The 21,051-nt window shown below is 40.0% G+C and overlaps 1 protein-coding gene across 2 annotated transcripts in view; it reads left to right on the forward strand.

Moving 5' to 3' along the window:
* The window catches only part of EPB41L4B (erythrocyte membrane protein band 4.1 like 4B), a 293,968-nt gene that overhangs the window by 267,226 nt on the left and 5,691 nt on the right, over positions 1-21,051 (forward strand). The window contains exons 23-24 of one of the 2 annotated variants that reach the window (XM_019540677.1): positions 11,995-12,063; positions 16,879-17,042. In XM_019540677.1, coding sequence (XP_019396222.1) covers positions 11,995-12,063; positions 16,879-17,042 — 233 coding nt within the window. The remainder of the gene's footprint in view (positions 1-11,994; positions 12,064-16,878; positions 17,043-21,051) is intronic. The other variant, XM_019540686.1, reaches the window with a different exon arrangement.

Below are 21,051 nucleotides of genomic sequence, written 5' to 3' on the forward strand. Positions count from 1 at the left end.
CAGGGCGGCTAGGATCTGGAACCAACTTCCAAGAGAAGTGGTGCTGGCTCCTACCCTGGGGGTCTTTAAGAGGAGGCTGGATGAACACCTTGCTGGGGTCGTCTGACCCAGTACTCTTTCCTGCCATGGCAGGGGGACAGACTTGATGATCTGCTCAGGTCCCTTCCAACCCTACCAACTATGAAACCTTATCACAGGAGAAATGAAATGTTGATCAAATCACTGGGAGTAGAGCAGAGATGTTATTTTTAAAGAAAATGAACTGGCATCACCAAGGACCTGGACAGTATATCCATTGTGCTGTAAGGAGCTCCAGATCCAAAATGCACTGAATTCATTTAACTTCAGTGAACTTGGATCAAGTTTTAGAGTAGTAATAGAAGGTCTTCCAAAATCAAAGTATCACCACTTTTTACCCTCAGTTAAAAGCACAGTACTACACGTTTTACGAATTGTTATGCATTGTCTGAGGTGGAGTCAGTTTCCTTCAGAGGGACTCCATTTATTTTGTTAGTTGTAGATAATCTGGAATCACTGTTTATTTCCTGAATCACTTTCCACATTTCTTCATCTAGCAGTCAGTAGTCATAGAAAGGAACTATTAATATCACAGCATGTGAAGTTAGATTAGAGGCATGAGCCATCTAAGATTTTCTTTTTTTTTGGCCTGCTGATGTCTTTTACTATCCCTCTGCCAAAAATTCACTAGAATCTTGCAAGTCTGCTGATATTATAGAGCTACACCTGGTCACCCTTGGCAAATCACTGGACATCAGTTAGGTTGCATCTAGTGAGGAGACTATAATGCCCCCAGCATACACTCTTTATTGAAGACTGTACTGCCAGAGGGATGAAACATTGTGCCAGGTATGACCTGAATTTGTGCATAATTTTACATTATTGCCTGATGCTGTATTGTTCCTGAATGATCCGTCAAAACCAATGGCTGTGATGCTCACATGCCAAAGTCCAGACAGATTTTATACGTGTGCATCAACGCGTGGTATACCTGGGCTTTAAGTACAGATCAGTAGTGTGTGGAATGTCAATGTCTGTTATGGTTCCTGGGGATATGAGTGGTTCTACCGTATTGTGTTCCCCCTTCTCTTTGCTGTTGGGGGGAGGGGGGAAGAAGCGGGGGGCAGGCAGAGAGAGAAAGTTGGCCAGCCATGATTTGTATTCTTCCTTATTTTGAGCATCAAGAATCATGTCAACTATGTAATGCAGATGAAGACTTATTTTGACATCTATGATGTACTTTGCAACAGATTCATATACTTTCTGAAGTACTTAAAGTGCAGGCCGTATGATCATGACACTTACCAGTATGTTTTCCTTCAGTTAAAACAGTTTCCATAGTTGCAGATCTGCTGAATTCTGACAGCAATGGATATACCCTATTAAAAGACACAGGAATCCTTCCTATAAAACATTTAGGAAACAAGGAAAGCCTAGATGCAAAAAAAAGGGTAAATCCAAATCCTCAAATATCCCAGTGGAGGACTCTGGGACACCTTCTTCCTATTTCTCAATCCCTATGGATGCCAGAGTCTGCTTTAGCTCCTGGCATGATTTAGACTGGCATCAGGGCTGGTCAAAACTTCAGCAGTTAATAATAGGTCTTTGGGAGCCAAACCTCCTCTTAAAACCTACAATACATGGTATTGAGTTGGTTAACTGCCAGTGGCGCTCATTGCCATTACTAATTGCCACTCTGGGATCCCCCAGATACTTATGTTGTGGTGGCTGCAAGGTGCCTTTGTATTGCTGGAATGGAATGAAAGTAACTTATGAGGTTCCAGGATCTGGCCCATCATTTTTTTTTATTTATGAATGTTTTTGTATAAAAATGTAAACTTAGTCTAAACACTATTATGATTATTATCATACTTTGGGAAATAAGGTTTTAAGCTGAATGCATCATTTCACACAAGAATTCCCCACTTGCTACTTGTGTTCAAGTAAATCATTGAAATGTTGTTTACAAAGATCTCTTTAATAATGGATTAAACAGATCCTTTATGCCTTTTCTGTGAACCTCTATTCAAATAAAAAATCAGCCTCATGGCAACCAACTAAAACATAATTTTATATAGCAAGTAAAGCATTATTATATAGCAAGTAGAACATTATCTTTTTCCTTCAGTCCCACCAATGGAGAAATTACTTACAAGGCTGAAGTGAATAAGAGTCTGGTACTTGCTAGAACATTTTTACAGCTAGGGACTTATGTCAGACTACTCTTTCTCAGCCTGTGAAGCTGGCTTTCCAAGAAGGGCTCTAATCTGTTGTAGAAGAGATAGAAAAAAGCCTAGGGAAAATGAACAACAGTATATTTTCTTTGCTTGTTAGATTGTTTTCATGAAAGACACAGCAGAAGCATTTGATGAATCAGTGGAATGAATCTGGCAAGGAATTAATAAGCAAGTGTTTGAATTTATAAAAATGTAAAAATAATGAATTGTTATACTTGAACCTTTGTTCTGGAATCTTATTTACAGACAGCTGTGGAACAGATCAATTTCCAACACCTCGTGTTAGGCATTTTTAATAACTTGAATAATCAATGGCCCCAGGATATTAGTAAATAGTTTCAGAGGTAATGGGTATTGTAGAAGAAACAGTGAACACAAGATTAAATTTGTTCATGTACTAAGCCCAAACCAAGCAAACTATTGAATCCTATTCATGCTTAGATTGGTATCAAGTTAATCTGACTGAAAGAATAAAATAGTTATTGTTTCCACCACATTTAAAGTGACAGTGATCTTGCTTCTGTTATAATTGTTCTTGCACTTGGAATGGAGTGGCTCTTGCACTTTATAAAAAAAAAACAATAACTAATCTGAGCAAACATTCACAGAGGCCAAGTTGCAAACTACAATGCAGTCAAAAAAGTTAAAGATTTGTATTTAGTTTCACTATACCCCAGTGTGTGATGGACCTGATTCAACTAAGCACTTACACTTGTGAACAGGCCCATTGAGGTCTATGGAATTAGCAAGGGTTTAAAGTTAAGTGCATGCCCAAGTGCTTTGCTGGATCACAATGTATCAACAGCACACTAGCTTTGTGATTTTGACATCTTCCTTTGGGGACTTTGGCTTGAACCCATTCTACTCCATTCTTGTCCTATTCAGACACATTCTTATGAAAATCATTTGGCATTACAGTAGAGCAGAAAAAAGTTGGCAATGGAACAGTTGTATTCAGACTATTGTTATTATGGCTATTGGTGAACTAAGTTTGGTGAGTCATCTGGGGGGCTGGACCCAATGATCTGCAAGGTCCCTTCCAGCCCCTAATAATCTATGAATGGGGAGATTGCAGGATTTTTGGAATGTTTGCTTCTAGGCAGCAAACGGATGGCACATTCATTTGAAATGGATGGTCTCAGATGGTGCAATGGTTACATCACTCTAAAACAACTGTCTAGCAAAGCAATGTGGCCCAAGTGCTTTTGAAAATGCAAGGAAACATATTTTGTACAAACTGAAAATATTCGTGTTTTCTCAGAATATCATCAAGTTGGGGGATATAGGCTCAGGCTCTTTGTTGGACATGATGACAAAACAGTTATCACCTTATGAATCATCAACCAGATCTGTGCTGTAAAAAATATTTTTTTATTTTATGGATATTGGTCAACAGTTCCACATGCTTCAGTTTCCTCCTAATACTCCAGTTTGTGTATAATCTGCCTGCTAGAAATGTGATTGTTTAACATATGCATTACCCAAGGCTTCCTGGCTTTGCATCATTTAACTCACATCTTCCCCTTTATGCTGTCTATCTGGCTGCTTCCTGGTAACTCCAGAGCTTCTGTGACAATGGCTTTGATCTGTTGTTCTTTAGGGGAAGGCTGTTTGCTTTCCTCTGCTGTGTACACAAGCCAGGTATTGGACATTTGAATGAGATCAAGCTCACTGGCAAAGGCAGAAGAAAGTTATTTGTAGTAACTATGGTATCCCAGCAATATAGTTCGCCCATTAGGATCCCAGGTAGGCAAAAGTGAGGCTTGCAAGCAAGCTAATCGCTCTTTTATTTAAACGAAGAGAAACCAAAAGCAGTGTTCTGGAGCCTGGTTTTCATCAATACATCAAGACTGTGATGTCTTACCACATCTCTCTGTGGCCCAGGATAACTTTGGCAAAAGTCAAAGTGCCTTCCTCCAGCTTGCTTACCTTCACAACATTCATCAGAAGTGAATGGAAACCTCTCAGTGCTATGGGAGCATAGAGAACACCTTGCTCATTGTGACTGCATTGTTCTCTTTCTGTGTTCTTTGAAAAAAACTAAATCTGCTCAGCAGAGAAGTTTGAAAGCGCAGCCATCATGTGAAAAGGTAGCAGGACATGCTTTGTCCATTCTGAAGTTCGAATGAAGGTGCCAGCTGGCTGTCTTGCATTGTTGTCACACTCTTGATATCCAAGCTACTCTTGTGTCTGGCATCAGCTGATGCCAGACACTGCCAGCTTCCATAGAATCTCAATAAAACATCAGAACAATGGAACGTGGTTTGTCTTTGCAAGCCACATATTAAACACTCTGAAATGTTATAGCTGCACTGAAGACAATGGATTCAAACTGAACTGAGTTCTGACGTGCCTCCTTGCAGTGGCTCCCAACTGGCTATCTGACAGACTTCAGGTCACACACCCTGGCCCTGCCATCACCCCCATGTCAGAGTGAATCACAAAGCAAGCTTTGCTACCTAAATGGATCCTCAGCTGACCATAAAGACAGCCTTCCATCTCCTTTGCACTATAGAGATTTATGATGCTATCTTTTGTCCTGCAATTATTTTGCTAAGAAAGCCTGATTTTTATAAGTGCCCTTTTTTGTTCTGGGAGAAAGGAGGTACACAATGAAATTCTAAAGAGTAATGGACCAGATGATAAGTTGACAGCACATGGAAAATTTGGTAAGCAATCCACAAGGATGTCTGCTGATAACAAAAATGTCTACTGTAAGTGGGGAGCTCATCAGTTGGAAACGACTATGAGCACAAACGGGACATAGCCAGGAAAGAGGCAAATGCTATTGTAGGTATTTCTGGAAAAGAAAAGAAAGGATTGATGCTATTGTACAAGACACTAATGAGACCTCATATGGAATGCTTTGTCAAGTTGTTTGAGACAGAGAGAATTCAAAATGGAACATGTGCAAAGAATTGCTACCAGCATGATCAAATAAATGGGAAGTCTGTCTTACAAAAGAATCTGGCTTGCTTAGGGTAGCAAATGAAGGCTGATTGCTTCCCTAAAGAGGATATGAAATGATTGCTGTGCTTGCTTCCCTAAAGAGGATATGAAATGATTGCTGTGCCTATGACTGCATAAGGGAAGTTAACACCAGAAATAGTTTATTAGATAACATGGGCTCAAGAACAATGGGGATAAACTGGCCATGGATATATTTAAGTTGTAAATTACATTTTTTTTTCCCAACCATCACAGCAGAGAGGGTCTGGATCAGACTTTGAATTGAAGTACTGGGGGCCAAAAAGCACCCAACTCCTTTCCAGAGGGAGCTTGATAAGTTCATGAAATAAATTCTGTGACATGGCAGGATGATACAGGATGTCCCTTCCTGTGTCACCATTCCTAACAAGACTAGACCAAAAAGATAGTGTGATAAATCCAGGTGAGTTAGTAGGGTTTTTTTTTAAAAAGATGCTAAATGTTATTTAAGTGACAGCCTAATTAATGGGTTTCCTTGGCCTCAAGTAACTGTCTAATCATATATAAGGAAAAGGAAGCATGGAGACCACAGAAATGGGAGAGAAATTTCACAATGTTATCTTCACAGATGAGATGACTGTAGGCATGGGGATTCTCAGCTAGACGCATTTATATTACATGGGAGTTGGTGCAGAAAGAAGCTTTTCATTTGATCCCGTAGGAATATTTGAAGGTACATATTCACAGTTTATTTCAGTATTTAATATATGCGATTCTAATCTTTCCACTGACCAGGACACCCTATTATTGTACACAGGCAGCAAAGACCATTCATTCATTAAGAAGAAAAGTATCTGGCATCAAAGGGTGTTCACCACGAAAAGATGTCCACACAGCTTTTTCCAAGGTTGGAAAATAATACTATATAGTGTTGTTAATACATCATTTTTATTTCTGTCATATTACAAATTCATTGGACTATTTTTTTCATTTCTGTTCAAGCAACAACCCAAAACACACTCATGCTGAGCATTTATTGAAGACATGAATTAGGTTTGGATTATATCTAAGTGAGTATTGATAAATCATTTTCCATTTTTAGAAAATATATTCTGTATTACAGAATGATGAATGTAACCAGGCTCTTGTCTTTGCATTTTCTAGCTTACTGGATTGCCTGCTGAATACCTGCTGAAGTTGTATGGCACCAGATGGAGAATTTCATTAAAGCAGTTGCAAAGTCCATGGAGAAGCATGATCTAAAAATTGGTTTTGGAAGGGAGTATTGATAGTCCATTAGTTTAATAGGTACATAAACCACCCTTGCAAAGTCATACCACAGGTTAGTATTAGGGTGTGTGCTGATGTTGTGTGAACAGACAGGTTGGGCTCCTAATCTTTTTGAGCTGGGCTGAACACAAGCAGGCTTCCATGTGGTCCACATCTCCTTAACCCCACACAGGTGTGACATTAACTTGAGTTGAAACTTGACCAGTCCATGTGTTTCTGATGAAGAGCTTTGCAAACTTCTCCTCTGGGCATGCAAACTGTGTTTCTTTTATAATGCACAGGAGTCTCCCAAAACATCAAGCTGTAACTTTTTCTTACATCTGGCATCTCTCTGGCACTGTGCAAGTAGACCTGTTGCACATTTCCCTAAGATATTTCAAGGATTTCAAATGTGCTGAACTGATATAAAATGAAGTAAGAAACTAGGTTTAGATCTGGAGCTGACCTTAGGAGCGGGCGCTGTGGGTGACCTCCCAGGGCTCAGGGCTCCCCCCCACACACACACGAGCAGTCCGCGCTCACAGCAGCGTTCTTCCCCCGCCCTGCCCTGACCCACCCTGACTGATCCTTGCCACAGGCAGGAGGAGTGGTGCCCAGCTCCCCTCCAGTTGCCAGGCAGGGCATATGCAGATAGGATGGTGCCTGCTCCAGTCTGCCCGCCTTGCTCCTTCACAGCCAGCAGTGGTGCCAGCCCACCCACCTGCCTGGCAAGCCATGCTGCTCTAGCTCCCTGCCGGACTGCACCCCTGCCTCTGCTTGTGCTTGCAGCAGCACCGCTGACTGGTGACTGGGGAGAGAGGGGGTATAAAAATACAAGTTTCCCTAAGGCCAGCTCTGTTTACATCCGTGGTCACTGATCAGAATATAAAATGTTATTAAGCCCTGGTACAGAGAAGATAAGCAGTGACATGGTAACAGATATTCTGTCTTGTCAGTTAACTTTTTTCCTCCTAAAAGCAAAAGAACTTAACAAGGAAGAGATCCGTGTTCCTGACAGTGGTAGTGTGATGCTTGTGAATATGCCTTCTGGCAGAAATAGTAGTAGTTAATTTCATATCAATTATGAAATTATAACATGAATATCCCTTGTGGTAGAAATAGTAGTAGTTAATTTCATAACAATTCAGTCCTTTGATTCACTTTATGTATATCTCTGGCTATCCCCATCTCAGTCTTGAGATTCTTTTATCTTATCTTTTTTGTGTCCTAGTTTGATTTATGGATGCGTTGCTATTTCATCCCCATAATTCAGCTCAGTAATGTTTCGGAAAAAGCACTTGCAGTTCTTTTTACCCAGAGTTTAAATTATATTCAGAAAGACTTTTTTTTTTTTTTTTTTGCAAAAACATGAAAGAAAGGGGTGCGATCAGAAAAAAATGATTCCCTCCTTTCTTCCCTTCATTCTTTGTTTAATCTTTCTTCATCCCCCTTTGCAATACAAGCATTAACACAAAACTGATAGTAATAGATTTATAACGTGATACCACTAATGATCTACCCAACTGCTTCTGTGCTACTGGAAGAGTGTTAATGCCTCTAGAAAAGTTGCCTGCTGAAGGTCAAAATTTTGTTTATTTTCCCACAAAAGCAGCATAGATATTTTGTTGTATGGCATGTTTTCAAATTAATCCCCTTACAGTTCACCGGACAGTAGATTTTTATTCTGAAATCATGTACAGGTTAGGGGTTTTTGCTTCTTTATTTGTTTGCTTTACTCATTGAGGGTTCTGTAAAATCTGGCAAATTCTTGAATTGCCAGACTTGGTATTGGATCAGAGCACATTTGTCCAAGGCACTTTTGCTATGGTAATGCGGTCATAATTCTCAAGCTCCAAACCTGCCAGGGTGTGTTCAAGCCATCAAAAAATGAGAGGAAGGGCCAGTATGTGGAACCACTTGATTTTATTATCAGTCTAACTTGCCAGTGAATTATTAGACCAGTTTTAACAGGTATGTGCTCACTGTAACTCAGATTACAAAGCTGTTTTGACTCATGCAGAGGGAAAACCTCCTTAGAAATTGATTTTATCTTCAAAAGCCATTTTAACTTGTCAGCTGTAGCACAGCATGCAACAAAAAAGTGTCCTTTATTGTCCTTTTTCATTTTTTTTCTTCCTCTGCCATCAATCTGTCTTCCCTTGATCTTTCTTTCAACTGTCCATGTCCTCTTTCCTGTCCCCTATTCTCTTTATCCTGCACAGACCACCCTTAGAAAATGACAGGGCAGCAGTATACTCAGTGTAGGTCATGGGATTGGCTCCACAGAACCTTTCTCTGTGCCACTGACTTTCCTGTGTCCAATCCCCCACCTCGGAGATGACGCATAGGGGGTGCATGTGGGTGCATGCACATCCCCTGAGTATGGTGGTGCACCCCTAAAAAAAGGTCACTCGTCACTCGCTGCCAGCGGCATCTGTGGGAGCTCCCCTGCTTACCGCCACTGTGCTCCTGCTGCTGCTATGCCCCCCAGGCACCGGGGGCACATGTCGTTCATGCCCTGCATGAAGCAGTTGGCATCTTTTAAGAGTCCCTTGCCCTGGGGTGGGTGCAAGCTGCTGCGAACAGTGTAATGCTGCCAGGGAAGATTTAAGAGCTGCCTGCCTGTCACCTGATTCAGCATAGGTTTCAAAGAAAGGTGGGGGGGTATGTTTTTAAGGACAGGTAGAGAGGCAAGGAGAGAGAAACCTCCAGACCCTCTCTCATCTTCTGATCAGAACTGCTTTGCTTTTTGTGTTTTTTCGAGTGTTTGTGTTCATCTGAGCCACAGCCTGAAAGAGATTCAGGCCTGGAACTGGTTCATTTCCTAAAAACTCAGCTGTGTTTAGTTACATTCAGGGGTTTCCTCTTCCCGCCAGCTGGCAGCAACCAGTGACTGCTGTCATCCCTCTAGACTGCAAGGCTATTGGGGAACATGCAGAACCAGGACCAAACCTGGGCTCCTGGCCAAAATGCATTTGAGAGGTCTGCACAGTAGCCAGTTTCTCGACCCCCATTCCCCACATTCATTATCATATCTTCCTAGGTCTGCTCCATATCGGTCTGAAAAGGATATTTAGGACTCACTGCCTGTTTCCCAGTTCAGAACAGCCAAATCCCCATTAGATGAGAGAAGGGGGAAAACCCTTCAGCTATTTTTAACAAAGCAGTCAAGTTCCTTCTCTCTACTTTCCCTGTGAGAAACGGCAGCTTCATTCTTACTGAGGCACAGTCTGGACAATCAGATATGTTTTGCTGGTTAGATATAACTAGACTCTTCTCAGTTAGAAAAAGAGAGAGAAGGAACATGGGTGTGTGGGCCACATGACTTCTGTTTCTGGCTCCAATGTCCTGCACAAACATGAGTTTTACATTCCTGCATAGCTGTTTTTGGTTGGGTTGATTGATGTCTGCAAAAGGCAGCTTGGAGATGTTCAAGAACCCTTGAATTTGTTTTACTGGAATCCTGTTTCCTGATTAAATAACTCCCCAAAATAAGAATATGCTTAAAGATGAACAAGATCAACTAGTGTGCCTTGTGTTTTGTCACACAATACGTGCTTCTGATTTTACAAGACACTTTATTCCACATCACTGTTACTCTCCGCATATCTTCAAGACTAACTTTTCTAATGTGCTTCTAAACAATATTTTAATAGGCATTTGAATAATGTTGGCATCATTCTTCCAATCTGCTTCCATTAACTAAACATGGTTCTCTTGGTAAAATCAATTCATGAAATTAGATAGATTTTGGTTGAAATGTATAAAGCTTATGCTAGATCTGAGCAACTAATTTTAATTTTGTACAATTCCCTTTGACTGACTATGGTACTAAGTTATAAGCAGAGTTGTAACCGAACACTAAGTAATACTGAAATGTTAAATATCTTATAAATCATGTGTGAAAGGATTGACTCCTGGCTGTTTATTCATCTCTTAGGTGACAGAGCCACGTTATAATCACTCATGTTGTATTTCCGTATTTGGCTATTGACGAATATACTTATGACAGATTTTCTAGGTGGTATTATTTGCCTAGTGTATTAAATGAATGGCAGAGATTACACTTACTCTCTCAGCATTCAGTTTGCTGATGGAATGTGGACACATCAGTCTTTATGTAATATCTAAAATGTCCCCTTTCTTCAGTATCTTTAGACAGATCTGTTCGTGCTTTAAAGTATTTGCTTACACGGTTGTCTGCTTATATGATGAGTTTACAGCCATGCCCATGGTGTTAATGAGGGGTTACATAATTAAACGTCCTTATGGAATCCAATACCACTTACAAGGAAGAATGCTTGACTGTTCCACGATTAAGTCTAAGTGTCTATGTGCATGTTGGACAACAGATAAGCTGAATTTTGTTTGGTATATTTGCAACAAAATATGGTTTGGTTGTTTGTTTAGAAAGTAAATGATATACATTTTCTTCATTACATTGTATCTTATAATTTCAGGTGTTCTTTTCTATTAGAGTTGGCTCAGTGCTTCCTCAATTCATTGCTAAATACTTGTGACTAAATTAGCATTATGTTCAAAGACATGCTTTGTAAGCTAATGTGTTATTTTCATCAATAAAGAGGAACAAAAACCGCCTTTACAGTTTATAAAATAAAAATATATATTGTCTGGCAAGGATGGAAGTGCAGGTCAAAATCAATATTTTGTACTTGAGAAATCCTTTCTCCCACCTCTATTTGAATGAGTAAAAAAGGTACTGCTTTGTTGCTATTTGTTTAATTTTTTTATTTCATCCAGCATTCAAGTTGCCATTAAGCCCAGCAACAATTGCCATCAGAGACTTACCTGAATTGCACACTAAGAATTCTTATACTTCTCTGTGCAGACACAAAGCAAGTGAATGGTCTCTGATCTGTATTGTCAATGCTCCTTTGTTAATGTCTCCTGAGAGATTTGTTTGTTCTCAGCCAGTCATTTGTAATGCATAGAATTGCAGATCTTAATATTGCCAGTGGCAGTGATTACCAGTCAGTTGCCCTCAGTCATTTTTAATGCTCTCTTTTGGTCCTGTCTGCTTCAATATTCTGCAGTATTCAGAACTGACTGTACTATGCCACCTGTTAATGTTAGCTGTACATATTGAAATCATGGGAGCCTGGACTACATAAAACATAAGTTCTTTAATAGAAGCCTCTGGCTGTAGCTAACACCACATAAGGACTGTTGCCACTAAGGTTAATGTTACCTATTCAAAATGTACAGTATTCAGTACAGCAAGCCAGATAATTAAATGTAATGAGTGTTTTACAAAATTGGAAGATGTATTGTATGCAGTCAGTTTAGAATCTGCTTACATGAGCTATTTCACAATAGATATAATTACATGGGTAAAATAATTCAATCAGGTCTTCATATTTATCTTTTGAATATTCACCATTAGCGCTTATGTATGCATTTTGAGGCGGGCTGATTTGAGTGCTGCTGAACCATTCTAGTTTGTCTAGTTTGTCAGATGTGTTGCTTTTTTTTTCATCGTTATGCTCTGAAAGTAACATCTTTTTCTTTATCTTTTTTAAAGATAAAGACATTCCCTGCTGATACATCTAATCCCTTTTTCGATCCTTTTACAACAGTACCACAGTTTTCTGTAAGTAAAACATGCAACTGAAAAACTGTGTATTTTACACAGCACTTGCAAATCCAGATTATTCTTTAACTGAATGTCAGAAATTTAACCATCCTCCGTGAAGATAACATTCCACATAAGTCACAGGCATCAAGTCAATCCAATACCCAGGTCAATAAACTTGTTTGTGTTAGGAAGCTGGAGTTTACTGGAAGGAATTATAAGAATTAAGGTGAAACTCCAGTGCAGCCAGAGTCCCCAAATGCTGTTGTACTGCATAGTGCACTGGTGACACTGCACAGATTCTTCATGAACAGTCAGGGGCTGTGCAGCGTACAGGCGTCTCTGCATTAAATGAAAGCCTTGCCTTAGTCCCCTTCACAAACCTTCATTTTATCTAAAGCACGTAACTTGCATAAAAACTTAAATTCTGAAATGAAACAAAGGATAATATTTCTTAGAAATACACTTGTTGACTATGGTAGCTTGTAGGTATGAACTCCTAGGGTAGTTAATAACTGAGAGACAAATCTTAGGGAGAGATTTGCTTGAGAAAAGAGTAAGAAGACTCATTGTCACACACATGAGTCATCCCTCTATAACAATAGAAAACAAAGTATGATACCCCTAAAAGAACAGAGCCCTCTACACCCAATTTTCAGTAACTGTATGAATCTAATAAATACAATAATTTAGACATTTAAGCAAGTGTTTAAAATTCGCCTGAACCATGAGATACAATGTTTGGAACTCTATCTGTAATGTGCTTTATATTAGGGCTGTGCGAAGCTTCAGTCCCTGATTCGATTCGGCGGAGATTCAGCCCAATTTGGTGGCCGAATCTCTGAATAGAACCAGAGGGACCCTTGAATCTCTCTGAATTGAATCAGAACCCTCTGAATCAATTCGGAGAGATTCAGAAAGATTCAGCAATTCAGACGTAGACACAGCTTTAAATGTTTCTTCCAGATACCTCTAGGTAGCAGGCGGCTCATCAGTGAGGCAATGCCGGGGTATATGGAGCTTCCCACAGAAGCACGGGGGGCTCCCCAACACGCTGGGCAGCAGACCCAGAAGTGGACCAGAAGCACTTCTGGTCCTCTTCCAGGTCTGCCAGGAAGCGTGGAGGGGGGGCCCTGCACCCTCCCAGCTTGGCAACTGGTGCCTCCTGCATCTGGGGGGGCACCTGGGTTGCCCCCAAGGCTGATCACTGAGCCAGGGAGATATTGGGGGGGAGGGTCCCCATGCAGAAGTGCTTCTGGTCCACTTCTGGGTACACCATCAAGCACATGGAGGGCCTCCCTGCACTCCTGTGGGACGTTCCATCCACCTGAGTATCGCAGTGTTCACGAGCCACACCTGGTACCTTGAGGTGTGTAGAAAAAACTTTTAAAGCTGTGTCTGTGTCTGAATCACTGATTCTCCAAAGCAGCATCGAATCTTCAGATTTGGATTCAGCCAAATTGAATCAGGGACAGTGATCTGAATCAAATCGCTATCCCTGATTCAGGCCAAATCTGAATTGAATAGGGCCTGTTTTGCACACCCCTACTTTATATCCTTCCAACATGAGACCTATAAGGAAACTCCCCAGATTCGAATTATAAAACAGAATTGCTAACCTGAAGTTTCTAAATTAAATCCATAAAATGAAGCAATTCACACTTTAACCAGAACTTCTGTCCTGAGGTCCAGTCTGTTTTTTCTTTCATGGGATATAGAAGTTAACTTCAGTCATTTCAATATCTTTTTTAATAGTGAATGGAAACAGAAAATTTGCCTCAGTGGTAAACCATATTATTTCAGGCTTTAATCCAAATATTCTGTTTTTCACTCAAATGTAGAATTTTAAGCCCTCTTCTAAGAGAGGTTAAAATTTATCCCAAGCCTTGTTCATGTCAATTTTGTTTTTCCAATTAGAAATATCCAAACATATTTATTGGAACATGTGAAACCAGCCCGTTCAACAAGTATGTTTTGGATCGTCTTGAAAGTCCTTCAGGTTGCACAGTGGTAAAATTAAAAGACAGCCATTTACATTTGTGTCCTTGATCAAATGTTACATTGTCTTATGCACAGAAATCTGTGCAGAGTATTGCCCTCACAAATGAGTAATGATCATCACAAAATTATTTTTTCCTTGCGAAAAATTATAATGAAATTTTGGAAATTGAAACTGAATAATATTCACTTTCTCCATGAAAACTTGAAAATTTCTCTGGAACACTCCATGAGATTTTTTTTTAATTACTTCTACTATTTGTACTCAGTTGAGTGAAAGAGAATGGAAGGGAGCATTACATACTCAAGTTTTTGGTAACCTTTTACAATTCTACTGTCACTTGTCTCTCTGAAATCCTGGTTCACTGAAAAATGCCAACATGTAGCATTACAAACACTTACAAAAACCCTGGATTGTGATTTACAGTGGCATTCTACTATTGCAGAAGTAGGCATTTGGGGGTATCTTTAGTGAACCAGGATATTCCCAAGTGATTTAATGGAAAGGAAAAAAATAGGGAAGTAAGATAAGTTAATTCAGACATAATTCTATATAAGATTGTTTCTGCCCCAGAGCTTTAAACATGGAAATTGGTCAGCCCAGAACAATCTGTTTCTGCTTAGTTGCTTTTAAATTCACTTTAGCACAACAATCATGCTAGATATCACCCAGTATTTAGAGACACCTATAAAATAACACAAACAAATGCAATTAGGGGACATTTGTAAGAGTGAACCCCCAATCCTGTAACCAGACTCTAAATGTTCTGTAGTTGCACACACTCCTGGTTGGCTGCAAATGTTTGTGCTTCATTTGCTTTTTCCTTTCTGTTCCTTTTCCTCACTTTCTTTTCATGTTATGAACAGCCTGCAAAAATGTTTATGTTGTTTGTTCTTTAAAAATGTGTTTTGGAACCAAAAGTGTCTCCCAAAGTATTAAAAGCAAGAGTTTTGGAGACCTCTTTCTTTTGTTTATCTTTGTTTTATAATTCCACAGTGTATAAAGAGCTAAAATTATTTTCTTTGTGAAAAATAGGAGGAAAGTGTTGCTTTTTGAGTTTTACCTGTGATTAAAGTGGACTATTTAAATTAGAAGCGCTTAACAATTGAATTTATTCATGGTAATATTTCTAAGCCTATCATAGAAATTGCAGGTGAATTAGATAGATGAGTTCCTCAGATGCTGTAAGTCAGCATACATCTATTGATTTTAATGGAGGTGGGTCAATTTATAACACCTAAGTACCTAGCCAAATGCATATGAACATATGTATATAAATGTGAGAGAGAAAGAAGCAATTACACTATGTGTATATGTGTATATATTTTTATAATACATATAGATAGATAGAAAAGAAGGGCTCAGATCCTCAGCAAGTATAAATTGTTTCAGATCAGGTAATTCAGTAAGATTTTAGCCATTTACTCCAGGTAAGATTTTGAGCCTGGTATCATTATTTAATTATAAAAAGCTTGATCTGGTCCCCCTGAATATGGACTTCAGTGTTTGCTTGTCTGTGGACTCTGTGATTGGCCTTTCAAAGCTAAATGCTAGAGGTGTTTGATGGCTTATGCTTGCTAATATTTAGGAATTTAATTTGATGGGTTTGGAGGTTATGCTTGTTCTTTCCTGCGAGTTATTTGGTTTTGTTTTACGTTATATTGGATTTCGTTGTACTGCATTTGTACAATGAAAGGAATGGCTCATCCTGACTGTTCAACCAAAATGTACTATATGCCTTCAGTTAAGACGGGGGTGGAGGCTGGGAAATGTTAGAAGCAAAATCTACAGCAGCTCCTTCCTAAATGCAAATAAATTGCCTACTGAATTAAGCAGCAGAATGCATACAAGTCTGTAGTTCCACAAGTTTATTCACTGAATGTTAATACTAGGTGGTTCAGATCACTTGAAAAATGATGAAAAAAATCTAAACAATAGTTAGATAACATTCTCTGCTTCACTGGTGCGGTGATGTCTCTCCCTATGATTGTGATGACTGAACCAAAGTTTTAAAGGAAGATTGATAGTCAAGAAAGGAATGCAGCTAATAAGTGTGAACATTTTCCTGGCTCTTCTGAAGTATTGGAGAACTGTAATTACTGTGTATCCTTACCAGTTCTGTATCACACTTACAAGCAGACAGTGGCCATTCTCTGTTGTTAGAAATGGTCCTATGCAAATAGTCGGTCTGGAATGCAGCACAGTCTACTATAAAATAGGTGATGTGATACTATGGTATTGTATTTGAAGATGGGTATAGTCTGAATGTGGTTATTTCTCTGTGCACTTTATGCTGATGTATTGACTGTGCGTCCAGTCACTAGTTGCCAATGAATGATAGTTTTAGGGCATGGTTTACTCCATCTAACTTTTAGACCCAGACTCTCCTGTAGTGTTTTCCAAAGACTTAATAGCTAACTTTGATAGGGCTCCATTTAAGAGATAAGAATGCCAAGCTGACCCTTTTGGATACTCCCTATAATGGCTTTAGATTAAATTAAATAGCGATAAATGTTATTGTTTAGTGTATGGGTGTGTATTTGTTCCAAGTGCTATTAATGGAAGGTACTGTAAATTGAGTTCAGTGTTGTAGTCCTCTTTATTGACCTGACTCCTTAATGGTGTACCACTGTCAGCCTCTACCAAAAGGAGTGTCTGCATCATCACCTAAAAGGGTTAATTCCTAGTTCTGAGGTCATTAGCTGCTATAGTGGTAGCCTTTCCTTTACCTGCTTTATTAGAGGAAATTTGATAATAATGAAAATGGAAATGGTATAGAGAAAATGGGCATAAAAAGTAGAAACTAATCTACCCTTTTTATCTTTTCTTTTTAGGCAGAATTTACTGACAACAAATTAAAATGCTGTGCTGTGCAGTTGTCTCCCAAGATATCACCAGTAGCTCTGTCACCTGCAAGGAGGTCTTTGATTGAGACTGTCCCAACCCCAACTGTGCAGACAATATATACATCTCACAAACCTATTTCTCTGGCAGACAGGTATCATGCAGTTCTTTGATGGAAATAGCATAAATCTCCTTTACTCTAAACTCTCAGGAGTTGGTTTGATTTCTTGATATCCATCCTAATTGGAAAGGGAAAAAACCCTGTCAGTCCAAGCTTGCATTTCCACTGATGCTGAAAGTCATTTGCCATTTTGAACTTCCTTCTGAGTAAAAAAGCAGCATAATATTATATTTACTTTGTATATTTCCTAAATGAAAGTCACTCTGATGTAGCCAGCAATTGCCCACCTGTAAAAGCCAAGTAAACCATCTCTGTGACCTCCAGGTAAAAGAGAAGAGGGTGTTCAATTTCTTCTGGTGCAGATCACTTTCCTGGAAACACTGGCATGGCTTTTTTAATAAGTGCTGTTGTCATCTGTTTTCCTAAATTCTAAATGGTCACTGAGGGAGAGTAGGATTGAAAAAGGTCTACCCCTTCAGATGAATATGAGGCTCTGATATTTCTGAGTGAGGTTGGGCAGCCATTGTTCCTCTTGTAGCATGAAATAGTCAAAATATGTCCCAGGTTCCCAAAGCCAGACAACATTTTTTTTTGTTCACGTCTTCCATCCTGAAGGTTTTTTTGTAATAATAGTCTCCTCTCTAGCTGTTGATTAGTATTGACTTCCCCAAATTGTCTATGTCATTAAGATAATTGTATCATTGGATCCATCCAAGATCCCAAAAGCACAAGTCTAGTTTTCATTGCCAGGCCCAAAACACTATAGTGAAATGGGAGTGAAAAGTGAAAAGCTGCTTAACGTGGGATTATATGTTAACCTTTCACCTTCAGTTTTAAATTTGACTTGCAAGGGTTGTTGCCTTCACTTTAATTTCAAGTGAATGTGTTTTTTGTTATTGTTAATCTGTTCGTACATAAGAGTCCCAGCAGTTGTAGGGTAAGCCTATGGTTTAGGATGTGATTCAGCTCCTGTCTAAGTCAATGGAAAGATTTTGAATAACTTCAGTTAATTAGCTAATATTTGTAAAGTACTTTGAAGATATAGAGTTCTATGTAGAGACCTGATTCAGGAATCTGTGCTTAAAAAAACACAATAAGGTAGATGTGTTTTTTGCCCTCATGGCAGACTTGAGAAATTAAGTCACAAATTTGTGATTCTCCTACAGTATCAGAAGTTGTGACTCAGCCAAAACCAACTGGTCAGAGCTGGGATGAGAATCTAGGAATTTCAGACTCTGTTCACATTAACCAGCATATGCTTCCTTAGTGTATTTTGCACACTGTTGAAGAGCTCTGCTGACTTTTTGTACTGAATGAGAGTCTAGGCAGCCTGAAAGCTAGTGGGCAACATAGTCATTTATAGAAATGAACTAAGTGTACATGTTAACATTTGAGCAAAAAGGCTAAATCAAAAGAGGAAAAAAATATCCTGGCTCCAATATCTTCTTTCTGCACTGCTAACCATTTTTATCTCCCAGGGTGCATTTGTTCGGTTTCTTCATTGACTCTGGCTGATGTTTCCTCTGTTTAACCAATCTATTTATGCCTGATCAGAATCTCTCAAGTCATTAGTAGATAACTAACAAATGAGTAATTAACTCGTAAGCGAATAAGCCTAGGTAATATCTTTTGAGAAGTCCACCAAATCTTAAGCAATTGGTTGAGAGAGAGAAAGCTTTGTAGACAGACCAAGAAGCATTCTTTCCAGAGGACAAAATTTGGAAAATGCTCAGTTTGGTGCATGATGTTCCATTGCAAAGGCAAAAAGAGACTTTACAATTTATCTTTTTTCTTTCTTTCCTTTGTTTTTTGTAATGATTAATATAGGTTTCTAGGTGGTGTTTCTTTTTATCCATCCATTTCATATCCTGTTGTTTCTCCTTTCTCTCTCCACCTACCTTAGTCCCCTCTACAGTCTTTCTTTACCTAATTTTCTTTCCATCTTTTTCTTCTCTTCTCGTCTCCAACAATCTCTTGGTTCTTGACTGGGGTTGGCAGCTGCCCCACAGATCTCACTGCATTAGCATGTGTGATGTCCACTTTCCCACAAGAGCACTTCACCCCTCAGACTCAGCTACATACAGAATCCTTTGCTCTTAGGAGAAGTTTCCTCCCACATACACCTGATCCAGTGCAATAGGCCCTCTCCCTGGTCTGTATAATAGGTAAAGAAAATAATAGTTTATGAGGAAGGGATAGCAAAGCTTCTGTCTTCCCTTTATCACAGGAGAGGAGTGGCACTAGCCACAGACTCACTCAAATACCCAGAGCAGCAGTGGGTTGATAGAAAAGTTCCATGTGCCCAGTTCATGGAAAGGTATGGAGTAGACTAGGGGAAGGAAAACCCAAGGCGACTCAGAAATAACTAGTGGCATCAAGCAGTCTGGGCCCTCTTCCCCATACCTATGTCTAAGGAGTATTATCTGATCTACCCTCCCTTCTCTCCAATTCTGTCTGACAGGAAACATTGGCTTGGCTTGCTAGTCCCCATCCCTAAGTCCTTACTCTTCCTTAGATAAGATTTCCACTTGAAAAGGTGGTATGATATGGCTGTAGGAGTGCAACTCATGGACAGTTGTTGATCTTACTGCTTAATCCAACTGTATTTCTCTTTCCCCAATATGCATGTTAAATAGTAGAGCTGTACAAAGCTTTGGTCCTCCCCAATGAACTCAGCAGCAGACTTGGAAGTGGACCAGAAGCACTTCTGGTCCACTTCTGGATCCACTGGGGAGCGTGCAGGGAGGCCCGCCCACACCCTCTGAGCTCAGCAACTGGTGCCTCCTGGATTTGGGGGAGGTACCTGGGGTCCTCCCGTGGCTGATCACCAAGCCTGGACAGTGCAGGGGGCGACCCCCAGCGCACTCCCTGGCAGACCCAAAAGTGGACCGGAAATACTCCATCCACCCCAGCATTGCAGCAATTATGACCCGTGCTGATACTGTCAGATTTACCCATTACTTTGGGGTGTGCTCATTTATTAGGGATACATTTCTAGGCTCTTGTCTTTTCTCTTGACAAGGGGTTATTTGGTTTGGAACATCTCAAAAAAACTGATTTGATAATCAAGAAAACGTAAGGTTAGGGAACAACCAGACACTTAGGAGCCAGATTGAAATTCCTATGGATAGCAGATATACTGATGAGATCTCCTGGTTTCTTCAGAAACAATAGATAGCTTGCAGCATCAAGGTTTTGGATTTTTACTTGTGAACAAGCCTCAGCTTAGCATGACTTTTCCAGATCTTACTATAGTTTTTTAACAGACTTAAGGCAATTATTGGAGTACTCATAACTTTTTGTGGAGAGGACTTCTACCAGTCATCCTGGGAAAAGTATGACAACACTTGTGGTCAGGGCTCCAACGGTCTGGACGCTGTGATGAACCCTTTACCATTGTTCAAGTGTTGCCCATACCCCCTCTGACTCAATCTATTTGCCTCAGCATTTCCTAACCTGGCAACCGAGTTTTAGTCAATCAAGTTTAAATAGGCCTCCCATAGTGGGACTGACGAATGTAAAGCCTGAGATGCCTATTAAACTTACTTCTGCTTACAGGTTGGGGGGCGGGGGCGGGGAAGTCCTTTGTAAATCCAGATTAGAACTGGTCTGATAAATGCTGAGCTGGGTGTGTGGGTTGATTAGCATTTGGAGCACAGATTCCCCATCATGCAATGCTCCCCTGCTCCTCTGATCCCAGAATTCACTGTGGTCTCTGCTTTCGGCTTTCTGTTCTCCATCTCTCATGTAAATGAATGGTTATCCTTATCTGGAGGGTTTTAGGTGCATCTCCCACTGCATCTTAATCAGTTTTGTTTGGGGGAGGGAGTGGGGGGGGTGGAATTCTTTGTGAGTCAGACAGGCTGCGTCCTGTGCCAGGGTTCCCCAGGAACACGGAGCTGAGAGGTAACAATTCCTCAAGGTGTGTAGAAAAAGCTTTTAAAGTTGGCTAAAGTGACCAAAATGCTGGCTTGCACCCATAGATGCTTCTCAAGCAAATCCTGGGACATCATTCTCCTGTTGTACTTGGCCTTGGTGAGGC

The sequence above is a fragment of the Crocodylus porosus genome, unplaced genomic scaffold (genome assembly GCF_001723895.1).
Source record: "Crocodylus porosus isolate Cpor-Errol unplaced genomic scaffold, CroPor_comp1, whole genome shotgun sequence".
NCBI lineage: Eukaryota > Metazoa > Chordata > Crocodylia > Crocodylidae > Crocodylus > Crocodylus porosus.